We start from the raw sequence: 12055 nt of genomic DNA, 5'->3' as shown, positions 1-12055 counted from the left end.
TTGCTTGTTCTTAAACAAAGCTCCCACAGGACACCCCATTTCTTTGGTTGGCAGGGGCACCACAGCCCCTCCAAGCCAGCATACCCAGTAAGGCACAGGGCACAACCAGGATCTTTATCAACATTTTCACTTCTCTTTACAGGGCTCCATGCCTTGTTTCCCATGTGCACAGGGCAGTTTGTGCAAGGAGCTCCATTGTGCAAAACAGAGGACATTGGGGATTTCTTTAAAGCATCATCTCCCAGCCACACACAGATGCTGTCACCGCCTCCCACAGGTCCTGACTGGCAGCCCCAGGATGCAGCCCCTGCCCAGCCAGTGCAACAGACTGGGACAGAAGATAAGGAGAGCACCCATGAGAGCCTGGCAACCCAACCTTACTCTTTCAGCCCTCGTGCCAGTGCTGCAGCCTAGTTCACACTAACAGGAGCCCAGGTTACAAACCAGGTACTTACTCAGCATTGGCAGTCATTGTCTTTGCTCCTACCACCTGAAGCTGAGTATCTTCTGGTAGCTGCCAGAGACAGCCTAGATGAAACATCACCTGCAAGTCTTGCATCTCTCACCATCCTGGTAAAAGCCAGCCAGATTCTGGCAGCCAGCACACAGCTCAGGTGGCAGCAGCAAGGTTTCACAGCTGGTTTAGTTTCAAAAATTCTGCTTCAGCAGCTTGTGTCCAAGGGCCATAAGCCCAGCAAGGCAACTTGAGCATTTTGTGCAAGCCCACAGAAATGCCACCAACTGCAGCCCAGAACAGGTCACCTGACCTGGCAGAATGCAATAGCCAGCTTTTCTTAGACAAAACTATCAAGGTAGATTTATTGCTTGCATGTAAGGCTCCTTCATACTGTAAAGGCAATTTTGATCAAGTATAGGACTGCAACGAGAGAAGTCAGCTCCCATCCTCCTTACCCCACTCCCGGGTCCCTTACACAGGTTTTAGTCTGTGCCCAGCACTGCCAGGGGCCCCCAGGACACCCCACTTAGACATGGGCTCTCAGGGGTGCTACAGGACACAGGCCAAGCTCTTGCAGAAGGACCCAGCTTCTTAGAAAGCAGCATTACTCCCAACACCCAGATTTTCCTGATAACTGAACATCTCCATGAACAGACCCCTCCTTTCAAGCATAGCACAAGTTCAAGGCAGTCTTGGTTCTACCTCCATCAGAGCCTGATGAGCCAGGGCCACATGACAGTGACAACTCCATCAGCCATCACTGCCAAACCGTATCTGGTATGGAAGCAAAATTAAACTCTTACAGATAGGACAGTAATCAAATCAATTTAATATATAGTCAACATATTGTAAATGCATCTGAACCCTACGCTATTGCTATCAGCCATGGCCATCAAGCCCAGGGGACCACCCTTCTAGAAAGGCACAGAGAGGTAGGAGAGTTGGGTCATTTCCCTAGATTAGTTGCAAGTGAGAATGTGCACATGGGACCTTCTTCTGGAGGCCAGAGATAACCAGAAACTTGTGCTTTTTGAAAGGAATGCTAATGTGCTGGGACAAGTACAGGCACTTGGAGTAACAGCCAAGGCCTCCTGCTGACCAGTAAGGCAAGAAACTCTTGCTGGCTTTTACCTATACTAAAATAATCAAAAAAAGATAAAAAGAAAAACAGGGGACAAAAAAGCCTGGCTGTGTGTGTGAAGGGTATTTGGTGAGGCAGGAGCAAGAGAGATGGATTAGGTTGCTTTTGCCCTTGGCCAGGGACAAGGGCTATTTGCATTGGACTCTGTTACCACCCCAGGGGTGAGTGAGAAGAAATGTGTCATCCTCCAGTAATGGCGCCACATTTTCCTGCACCAGAGCAAGAGCAAAGTTCTGGAGCAAACAGCACCTGGAGCAGGGACAGTGGTGTCACCATACATTTGGCTCATCTGCTGTGGCAGCTGAAGTGGAAAGTGGCACCGTGGTCATCTCCTTGTGGCAGGGGAAGCAGAGTCCTGTGGCTCTGTGGGAAGGCACCATTCACTGGGGTGGGCAGGTCTGGAGTTGTTAATTCTCAAATTTTGCGTAAGGGTTCTCTTCCTTGAAGAGGCCTAGAAGAGAAGAGAGATTCATTCAGACAGCAGCTGCCATACCAGTCATGGCCAGCAAGAAAGCTAATTCTTGCTAACAACTCTGTCATTTGTGCTTCATCCAGCCTCCTGTCCCACAGCCCTTCCAAAAGACCTGCTACCACTTGAGCTGCACATGCCATCAGCACCATTGCACTCTCCTCTGCACAAGAGGAGAGATTCATTAAGAAGCTCAACCTGATGGCAAACTCCTCTCTCAGGCAGTCATATAAAGTCCAGGTAAAGCAGCATAACTGATCTTTCTGAGCAGCCCTTCTGCATGCTGATTCTGTTGGACTGGACTTGGAAACAGAGACCCCAGACCCAAATTAAAACTGCTCCCCTGTTGCTAAACCCACAGGCTGGGAGAGAGCAAGGCAGGGTATGGGGCTGACTTGTGGGCCTGTGACAAGCCCCTGTGCCACTCTGTTGGCTGCTTTCCAGCCCCAGCCCAACACTTTAGAGGTGGAACAGACAGAAAGGATGAGATTGCAAACTCTGAGGTCACACTGCAGCAAGACAGAGCCCCGTTGTGGAAAGACAGCCCTGGAGCACAGCTCTTCCACTTCCATGAGCAGGTACCTCCCCCACCAACAGCTCCTTTAGGCACAGCTTTGCCTGCTCTTCCTCCCTCAAGAGAAGCCAGCCCAGCCAGAGGCCCCTGGATCTCCTGCCCAACACGGAGCAGCAGCAGGCAACAGCTGCAGGCACAGAAGAGTCTCCAGCTTTCCCTACAGTCCCCCACAAAGCCAGAGACCACCACACTCAGCGTGTAGGAGCCTGACTGCTCCCTGCTCCGTGGCCACCCTGGGAGAGCCCCCAGCAGCCCCATCGGGCAGGCAGAAGAGACCTCTCCACCAGTTCCATGCAACTGGCTGCTCCCTGCTTCCTACCAGGCTGCTGTCCCCAACCTGCTCTGGGGCAGTGGGACTCACCCGAGGGACAGTCCAGCCCCAGGAGGGAGGCTGTGCATCCCAGCAGCAGGGGATTGAGCCACCTCCCCAGGATCTGCTGCTGGCTCAGACGACTGGCTCTGCAGTCAGGTGGTGCCTGCTCTGTGCTTCTGCAGCCGTCAGCCCCCTGCTCCCACCTGGCCCCCTGCCCTGGGCTGCTGGCTCCCCAGCCACTCGCTGACCGGGGCTGCTGGAGGGCTGTGCCTGAAGGGCAGCAGCATTACAGCTGCTGCCACATCTACCAGCCTTTGCTTCTCCCCTCCAGTCAAGCCCCAGCAGCTTCTCCCACGTGGTGAGTTCAGAGGACACAGGTTCCAGGGAGCATTAAACACTCCCTCTTTCCTGCCCAAGAGGAGCAGCAGTAGTGTGGGTTAACACACCATGACCCAAGTATCTCTACACTTGCTGCCAGAGGGCAAGAGAGCAATTCACTGAGATTAAGGAAGCGGAGACTGCTTTCTCTTTGCTGGCCAGGTCTCCTTTGCAGCTGCAACCACAGCAGGGAACACAGTTACTGAGGCTGCTCCATCTCAAGCTCAGTTTGAATTGCTCATCTCAGCACTGTACCGTATTTTCTTCGGATTTCATCGTGCCGTGATTTCATCTCTGCTCTCCTGCAAGAAGCAAACACAAAAACCACCAGCCAGTGACTGGCAATACAAAATCAAGCCAGAGGAGCTACAGCTCCTTCCTTCTTCCCAACCTAAGGAGCTCTAGGCTGCCAGGTTTGCTCAGTGCCCCTGCCACCCACCTTCCAACTTCCTAAAGGCACTGGGGACCACCAGAGCCCATGCACATCAGCAGTCCTCAAGGAGTCAGATACACAACACTGTTATGGTGGTGCACCCACAATTTGTCCCAGAAAGACACTGCTCATGAGGTTCACGTTTGAGCTAGGGCTGAAGCAGCCACTGGCTGCGTGCATTGAGCCCTGTGTGCCTCTAGGCATCATGTTTGATGATACAGACAGGAGCCAAATTGTTCTGCAGCCTGAAGCAGTGTGGCTTGCTCACAGGGGAGCGAGGGCTGGGGGGCAAGCTCACCTCTCCTCCTGCCGCACCCGCCTCTTCTCCCGCTCCCTGGCCGCTCTCTCATCATCCTTGTCTGGCCTGACAGACAGAAAAGCCCATTAGTGACACTTACCACTCAGGTCTGCAACAGCACATGGTTGCATCAAAGCTACTCCGAGAAAACAGGGTACCCCTCCGATACTTGCTTTTTGCTCTTTTTCTTACAACAGCAGCAGCAGCAGACCCCCAACATGATAAGGATTGTTCCTCCCACCACAGACATCGCAATGATCAGGGCTTCAAAGTTCACTAAAGGATGTGACAAAACAAATTTAGCACATAAACACACGGCTGTCTGGATTTACAGTTTTTACAAGCATAAGCTACTGTCACCAGCAGCTTCAGTCACTGGGCTGGAGACATGCGTAACCACCTCAGAAAGCAAGATGGACATCATTATCTATAGGTACACCAAGCACTAGCACCAGCACGTACACACCGAGCAGATATAGCTGCTTAACTACAGCACTTATTTACTGGCTATGAAGACATGCAAGAACAAATGCACTGAGGTCAGACCCCTCTGGCAGAAACAGAAGCAAAGTTGTCTTAATCACTAATCCAGGTGAACAGTAACCCATCAAGGGGAAAAAACCCTGCAGGCTGCAGTGCTGAGAAGCAACCTCTGACAAAGAAGCTGCAGCTGGCACTGGAGCTGCTGCCCACAGGGGCTGGCCTCAGAAGTCATCCAAGATGAAACGACAGTGGACTGGAGGCACTTATGGGCGTCTGGAGCTCTTGGACAACAAGCAGAGCAAGACAAGATCTGTTGTGATTTATCAGCTCAGGGCCAGCAGCGTGGCTGAAGCAGCTGAAAGTGGAGGGCTGCTTCATGCACACCACCACCACATCTCCCCAGGGCTTGGGGGATCTGCTCGCCCATGCACAGCGCAAAACCTGCCAGGATGTGGTGGTGAAGCAGCAGCCTTGAGCCCTGGCCCCAGGGATGCAGTCATCCTACTCAGCTTCTGTAGTGACAGCAGTAGAGACACTGGCCAAAATGGACATATCTAGACATCACCTGAAATCTTTTGCCACAAAGAGGAATTTCTTCCAAGTATGATTCAGACTGTTCAGCGACTTGGGCCTCTAGAAGTATTTGTTTACAAGCCGCTTCGCGAACAGCGGCCAAGTTGCAGAAATCCTAGAGCACCCAAGCCTGCTCAGAGCACTTCCAACCCCCACTTCTCCATGCATCTCAGACCGTAAGCCCAGTGGAAAACCTAAGCACCACACATCGTGTATCTCAGGATATTTCAGAAGATGCCTGCCTGTCCCCTTGCTGCAGGGACTCAGCTGCAGCAATCTTACTGGGGTGCTCCAGGCTGAGCTGACTCCACCACTGAACTTGCTTTCAAAGCCTTCTGCTCCCAGTGGAGAGCTTCATTGCTGCCACCTGCGCCCCCGACTCTCAAATCATACTGCATCCCTACCCAGGTTACTGTGGCATGCACCATGCAAGGAATGTGGTTCCAACTGCAGACCACTGCCATGGCCTAGAAGGTCACCAGTGAGCCCAGAACTCAGCAAGCCACCAGCCTGCAGACGCTTGTGTTTGTCCCCACAGGTGGGCTCGTGCAGCCTCTCCAGCAGCCACCCTGCAGCAGGGAGGTCAGCAAGTCTATGTTCCCAGTAAGGCTTTGAAAAAGTCTGAATTTGAGACCTGACGGTCCATGGCACTGTCTTGCTTCAGAGCAACATGAAGCTTTTGTGAGTCCACCGCAGCACAGCCAGCAGTCACACAGGGGACAGCCCAAAAGCCAAAGACTAGGAGTCAGCCCAGTGGGGGTAGCTCAGAAGGGAGTTTCTCCACTAGCACATGTCTGTACTGGTGCCTCTGAAACCCTGGCTTTCAGGGTGAGCCTGGGGGCTCAGATCACCCCTTCCCGGACAGGGGTCTGTGGCAGAGCACCGGGCACTCCTCCACCTGATGATAATGTCACACACACTAAAAACACAGACTTGTTTAAGAGCTAATCCCCCACAGGACTAATCTCCTCTGAAGCGAGTTTTGCAAGCAAAGGAATGTGTTCTTCTGTAATTAAAGTTTTTGTGAAGCTGCTCACAGAAAAACTTGTATTTCAAGGTCTTGCACAAGTTTCAGAAAAGCACACTGTGGTGCTCACAAAGAGCAGATTCTTCCTCCACAAGGTATCACAGCAGCTTTAACTGTCCTGTGGGTAGAGAAGAGAGCCCTGCCTCAAGCACAATAGGTGACATAGGACCACAATTCAACTCCAAGCCCCCCACCAAGGGGATAGGTGAGATAAACCAGCTTGCTTCCTAGCTGCCCCAGCCCCTAGAAGCTGGGTCCTGTCCGAGCAGGAGCATGCACCAAGCTTGGTCTAAACAGACGCTAATTTCTCCAGAAACACACCAGAAAACAGAGCACCAAGGAGTAAAGTCAGCCAACAGTCAGTGTCAGCCAGAAAACGCTCCCAGAGGTGACCCGGCTGCAGGCAAGCCAGCTGCAGCACAGCTTGCACAGGGCTAGTTTCGGAAGAGGGCATTTCTCAGGCGGGTGAGAGCTGAGCAGGACTGTGGGATGCTCAGCACTAGAAGCCCATGCAGCCCCCTAGGTAAGTCACCTCACTTCTGATTCCAAGAGGCCCCGTGAATTTTGAGAGCCCGCCTGGGTCCACAGCTGCACTGCTAAACATGAAAAGCCAGAAGCAGTGCAAGGAGCGACGCACGGGGCGCAGCAGATCCTGGTGAGCACGCTTTGAGCGCCGGGAAGGGCTGCGCAGGCAGCTACCCACAGAGCACCTTCGGCTCTTGTGCCTAGGTGCTAGCCATGTCGGAAGCCTTCCTTCACACCAAAACATGAAGAACATATTTAGAGTCGCTAAAGCCCCACTGGTCCTTCTTGCCAGAAGGCAGGAAACTGCTCACACTCTGCTTTCTCACCCACGCTTCAGGAAGTTTACAGAGCCCTGATTGACTTCAGCCTGTCAGTGCTACACCAGCAGCGAGAAAGGGAGGGAAGGGAAACCTCCCGTTACCACTAGTGCAAGCAGCAGCCCGTGCCATTTAGCAGCAAGCGCTAAAGGCAGCCATCACTCGAGCATCATCCACTTACCCCAGCAGACTCCCCAGTGCGCAGAGCGGAGCTCACAGAGGTCAGCTGGGGGGAGGACTCTTCGGACGGGGTACTCCACACACCTCCCACTACTGGCACACCATAGGCACTGGAACACAGGAACCAGGCAGCATAGCTTTACTGGTGCATGGCTGTGCTGCCAGTTAGCCATGCTCTGCTTTGTTAGCCACAGTGACAGGGCCGCTGACACCTGCTCACGAGAGCCAGGCACCACCCCTCAGCAACAGGTAACAGTTGTGTTCAGTCAGCACAGGCTGCATCAGGCTTGCCCGCACCTGGGGAGAGGAGTGCACATTTCTAGAGCAAGTGAAAGTGCTGAGCGCCCTTCTCCTGGCTTGCATGATGGTAGTAATAACCAAATCCTTTGTGTTTATTCCACGCAGCATTTTGGGGACAATAAGAAAGCCTTTGAAACAAGCCACTCGGAGCTGATGAGCAGGAGAGGTTTGTGTGTGCCTTCACCAGTCTCTCCTAGCCAGACTACCTGCAGCAGCTCTGCACCCTCCTTTCCTGGTGGCTCCAACCCCCAACACCAGTGTTTGGCTGTGTTTGGTCAAACTGGTTCTGGCTACATCAGCTGCAAGATCTGACTCAAGTTCAAGTTTGCTGATATCAGAGATAAGGTCATCGGTAGTTGGCAGCACACAGGTACATGTCCTGCATCCACCATCTACCCACTGCCACAACACCCACACACTGGTGGGGAGGCAGTTTGACCAGCCAGTCCAGCCCACTCTGCTCCTTCTACATGCACCTCCCCTGACAGCGTCTCCCACCCGTGAGGAGGGGCTCAGCAATTCCATTACTCACCTCAAAAAGCACACAACAAAACCCCAGGGTTTCCAGCAACCTCTTCCCAGAGCACTGAGTCATGGCTGGCTGCTCACCAGCATGGGCCGGTGGCATTTGCAGCATGCTCAGGATAAGGGCAGGGGAGCAGCCCCTCTTCCAGGAGGGAAACTGCTCCCTAACAGCCCTGCAAAGCCCACGCTACATTTTCAGGCATCATGAGAGGTTGGGAGTTATACTGCTGATACTTACGGTGACATTTTTCAGACACTCTTCACAGCTCCTGTTTGTATACTGGTGACAATCTACAGGAAAGAAAAAAAAAAAAAAGACATCTCAGTACTTTGAGGACTTCTCAGTGGTTTAAAACTTGAGGTTCCTCAGAGCCTGCTGCCTTGCGGGCTGCAGGAGGCAATCGCTCCCCTCTGACCAGCAGCAATGCAGCATAATGGTGCTGCAAGAGCTGCCAGCTTCAAGACACACTCCGTGTCACAGTGGGAGGCCTAAATGCAAATGGAAGTCATCTGCCTTGCCCATGCTGACCCAAAGCCCTGAGCTGTTGAGTTCTTTTCCCTGGGTCTTATTTTCCCTAAAAGCCTGAGCATCTGCTGTGGCCAGCAGGCAGCAGGACAGCTGGGGTCAGTCCAGAGGGACCCTCCAAGGATAACAGGCACTGGGTAGGCAGAACAGTCCCATAGCACTGGATGACAGAGCAGCCTAAGCAAACAAGCCCCAGACAAGGAAGTTACCACAAGGAAAAGCAGAAGCAGAGAAGCACGAGGGGTGGGGGGGGGTGGACAGGCACAGCTACAGTCCCCACAGGAGCATGTACCCTCCTGCTGCACATGAGGGGCCATACACTGCCCCAGCCAATTCATCCAAACCCTCCTTCAGCAGGAAACGCTCTAGCTGATGGAAGTGGCACCACAGCCAAAATCTGCACCCTTGTTCAGGACCTGTTCCCGAGCCCATCTGGCAGAGAAAGACCCCTGCTCTATAGGCAGGGGTGGCTCTCTGCACCAGTGCTACCACAGACGACAGCATCCCCAGGGGAAGCAGGTAGCTGGGAACAGGGAACAGATCAGGTCCGAACAAGGGACCAGGTGGCCCCGTCCAGATGCCTTCCTGGGCTTGCCTGCAGCTGCCAGCAGTACTAGCTCTTCAGGAAAGTCTTCCTATAGGATACTCACCTGCTATTTCACCGGTATGCTCCCCTAGATCCTCAGGGATGGTGGTTTCTGAGTCCTTGAGGATCAGCCATTTAAACCGCACCCCTGCCCACAGGGTCTAAGCATCAGCCTGTCTTGACTGTGGTTTAAAAAAACCAACCAAACAAAACACCACAAACCAATTTGCTTGACTACTCAGTAACTGGTGGAAGAAGGATCACTGCTTCACAGTACCTTAATCAGGAAAAAAATCCATCCCAGAGGTGCTTGTTTTCAATACGAGCAGCAAAGCTGCATTTTCTCTCTCCAGCTGGCAGGAACCCTCAGCTGTGACCCACTGTCAACAGTCACATGCTCTGTGCAGCCCTCCAAACAACTGGGCGATTTATTAACATAGCTCAGATAAGGGTGTTTACACACTGCCCAGAGAGGCCAAGACTGCAGATTTCAAACACTCTAGGAATCCGAGTCTTCCCCATTTCTCCAGTGGAGGCTGAAAAAGCATCACAGCGCCTGTGCTGCTCCCAAAGCCATGTGCTTACCAGGAGTCCTGAAACTGCCCTCTCACATCACGGGAGGCCATCGACAGGCAGAAGGGGAGCCTGTGGTTTTAACTGGGCTTGCTACTTGATGCTTTCCTCCGGGTGTCCTCTCTCCTGGCACCCCTGGCTGGCATTCACTCTCTGAGCTGTTAGGTCAAAGCCACACTCTCACAGCTGTATGGGATGGGGCAATTTCCAGGACCTTGCAGCCCTCCAGGACTGGGGTTTTATCCAAACGCCCAATCTCAGTGGACCAACCCACTCACACAGGATGGCACGGGAAGCATTGCAGTCCTTTGGGGCAGAGGTGGAAGAGCAGCTCTTGGGGTGGTAGAAGCCTCCCAGATGATACTTTTGCCACTTGGCAACAGAAGTGAAGCCAATGGCTTGGGGTGGAAGGAAGACAGCAAAGCACGTGCTGGTCCTCACCCTCCCCCCAAGCAGAGCTGCCGTGCAGCCATCAGAGGGCTGGTCACCACGTCAAGAGCTGCTCGCCCAGCGGGGCAGGCGGGCTCCCCGGGACACCCCGAAGGGGACGGTCCCCACCCTGTACTAGAGCTTCTGCTCTACCTGGCACGGCCCTCGCGGAGCTGTGCTGCACCCTCCGTCCAGCAAGGGGGCACAGCCGCCCCCCACCCTCCCCCATGGCACCCGGGGCTCACCCAGCCCTGAGGCGGGACCCCCTCCCAAGGGCCGCTGGTGCCAGGGCAGGCGCCCAGCCCCCCCCCCCCCGCCCCCCCCCCGAGCCATTAGCATCACCGCACGCAGTCACATCGCAGCGGCCGCCGGGCATGTGGCGAGCACAAGTTCTGCTGCAGCCGCACACCTGAACGCTGGGGATCCGCACCGCGCAGGATCGCGCCCTGCGGGGCTCCGGGCAGGGACGGGACCTGCCCTCCCGGCTCCCACGGCCCGTCCCCGTCCCGAGTGGGCGGCCACGTCGGAGCAGGAGCGCAGCGCACAGGCCGGCAGCCGGCGCCCCCCGCCCCGCAGCAGCGGGCTCCGGGGTAACGGCACGGCCGTGACCGCCGCGCGGGGAGCGCCCGGTGCCGGTGCCGCTGCCCCTGCCCCACACCCGCGGCCCCGGGGGCAGCTCCCCGCGGGGCTCGGATCCCCGCTCCCGGGGGGGCCTGGGCGGCGAGGGCAGCCCACCCTTACCTGCTGCCATGTCCTGCGCGGCGGCGGGCAGCAGGGCCAGGGCCAGGGCCAGGGCCAAGGTCAGCGCCGGGGCAGCGCAGAGGCGGAGCGCCAGGGCCATGGCGGAGCCGGGCGGGATGGCCGCCGCCGCTGCCTATGTAGGGCCGAGAGCGGGGGCGGGCCGGGGGCGGCCCCTCCGGGGGCCGCACGGAGCGGGAGCCGCCGCCCGCCCGGCTTTACCCCCGCAAAGCGGGCGGAGAGCCCCCCGGGGCGGCCGGAGCACGCCGGGGCGGGGGAGCCGCCCCCCGCGCAGCCCCGGACCCGGCCGCAGGGGGGGGCCAGACCCCCGCGCAGGAGGAGCGGGCGGCTGCGGGGGCGGCTGCCCCCTCGCAAAGCGCCCCCGGGTTGTGTTGTGCCAGCCCGAACCGCGGAGCCTCCTCCCGCCCCGGTGCGGACCGACCCCCGAGGGTCCCCCGGGCCCCTTCCTGCACTGCTACGTCCGTCTTTATACCGTGAAAGTGCTTTAACTCTGTTGGTACATGTATTAGTTCACATGATGCAAGGTGATGAGATAGTGGAATTTTACTGGAGACTTTGGTATCGTTCGTGCTTAATTAAAACAACCGAAAGAGCGGCCCGGCCCTGGAACAAAGGGTTGTGCTGCTGGGAAGCTCAGGGCTGTCCATGAAGGAGAAACAGCTTTATCCCTGGGACAGCCACGCTAACGCCGCCCCCCAGCCCCTCTGGCACGTCTTTGAAACCCTCCCAGCATCATCCGGTGTCACAGGTCCCCACCGCCAGCAAGACCGACTGCAGGGACACTGGATCAACAGGCGAGTGGCAAGAATGCTGCAGAAACAGAGCGGCTTTGCAAAGTTCTGCTGCAATTAGCGATTGGTAGCGTGGGTGTTGGTGATTAGCCAAGCCGTGTTGTACCTGAACACTGGAAGGGTGTAAGAACCCCGTGTAAAACCACACTTGGGTGCCCTGGTTTGGCTGGGACACCTCATGCGTGTGAATAACCACTTACCCTTGTAGTTCTCTGCTTTGCATCCCAGCCTCTCGCCTCAGTCAGCACAGGCCAGGTGTAAGTTTCTGTGACTCGTGGTGCTGGGGTCTCTCTCCTGGTCAAAGCAAGAAGCCCACTGGCCTCAAGCCCACGTGTTCAACGTTCAAGATGTGAGAAGTTGCAGCACTACATACAGGGATTTTTGTATGCTGTAGGTCT

The 12055-nt window shown here is 55.6% G+C and overlaps 1 protein-coding gene across 1 annotated transcript; it reads right to left on the bottom strand.

The window, feature by feature from the left end:
- Nucleotides 1-1263: 1263 nt before the first annotated feature.
- PTTG1IP (PTTG1 interacting protein) lies at nt 1264-11137 on the bottom strand. Its single transcript, XM_055723890.1, has 7 exons — nt 10849-11137; nt 8232-8284; nt 7170-7278; nt 4237-4339; nt 4064-4129; nt 3588-3634; nt 1264-2049 (listed from the first exon to the last, which is right to left on the bottom strand). Exons 1-7 carry the CDS (start codon nt 10946-10948, stop codon nt 2006-2008), a joined length of 522 nt encoding a protein of 173 aa, XP_055579865.1. The 5' UTR covers nt 10949-11137; the 3' UTR covers nt 1264-2005.
- Between the last annotated feature and the right edge of the window lie 918 nt (nt 11138-12055).

This window comes from Falco cherrug, chromosome 11, assembly GCF_023634085.1.
Source record: "Falco cherrug isolate bFalChe1 chromosome 11, bFalChe1.pri, whole genome shotgun sequence".
Lineage (NCBI taxonomy): Eukaryota > Metazoa > Chordata > Aves > Falconiformes > Falconidae > Falco > Falco cherrug.
Note: the sequence above shows the minus strand (reverse complement) of the source record. Positions and strands in the feature narration are given on the sequence as shown.

What these genes read in the sequence shown, in the direction of transcription:
- PTTG1IP (XM_055723890.1), bottom strand. Translation starts at nt 10,948, where the DNA reads ATGGCCCTGGCGCTCCGCCTCTGCGCTGCCCCGGCGCTGACCTTGGCC. An exon ending in CGCGCAGGACATGGCAGCAG is followed by an intron (nt 8,285 to 10,848) that starts GTAAGGGTGGGC and finishes TCTTTCCTGTAG; the next exon opens with ATTGTCACCAGTATACAAAC. An exon ending in AGTGTCTGAAAAATGTCACC is followed by an intron (nt 7,279 to 8,231) that starts GTAAGTATCAGC and finishes CCTGTGTTCCAG; the next exon opens with TGCCTATGGTGTGCCAGTAG.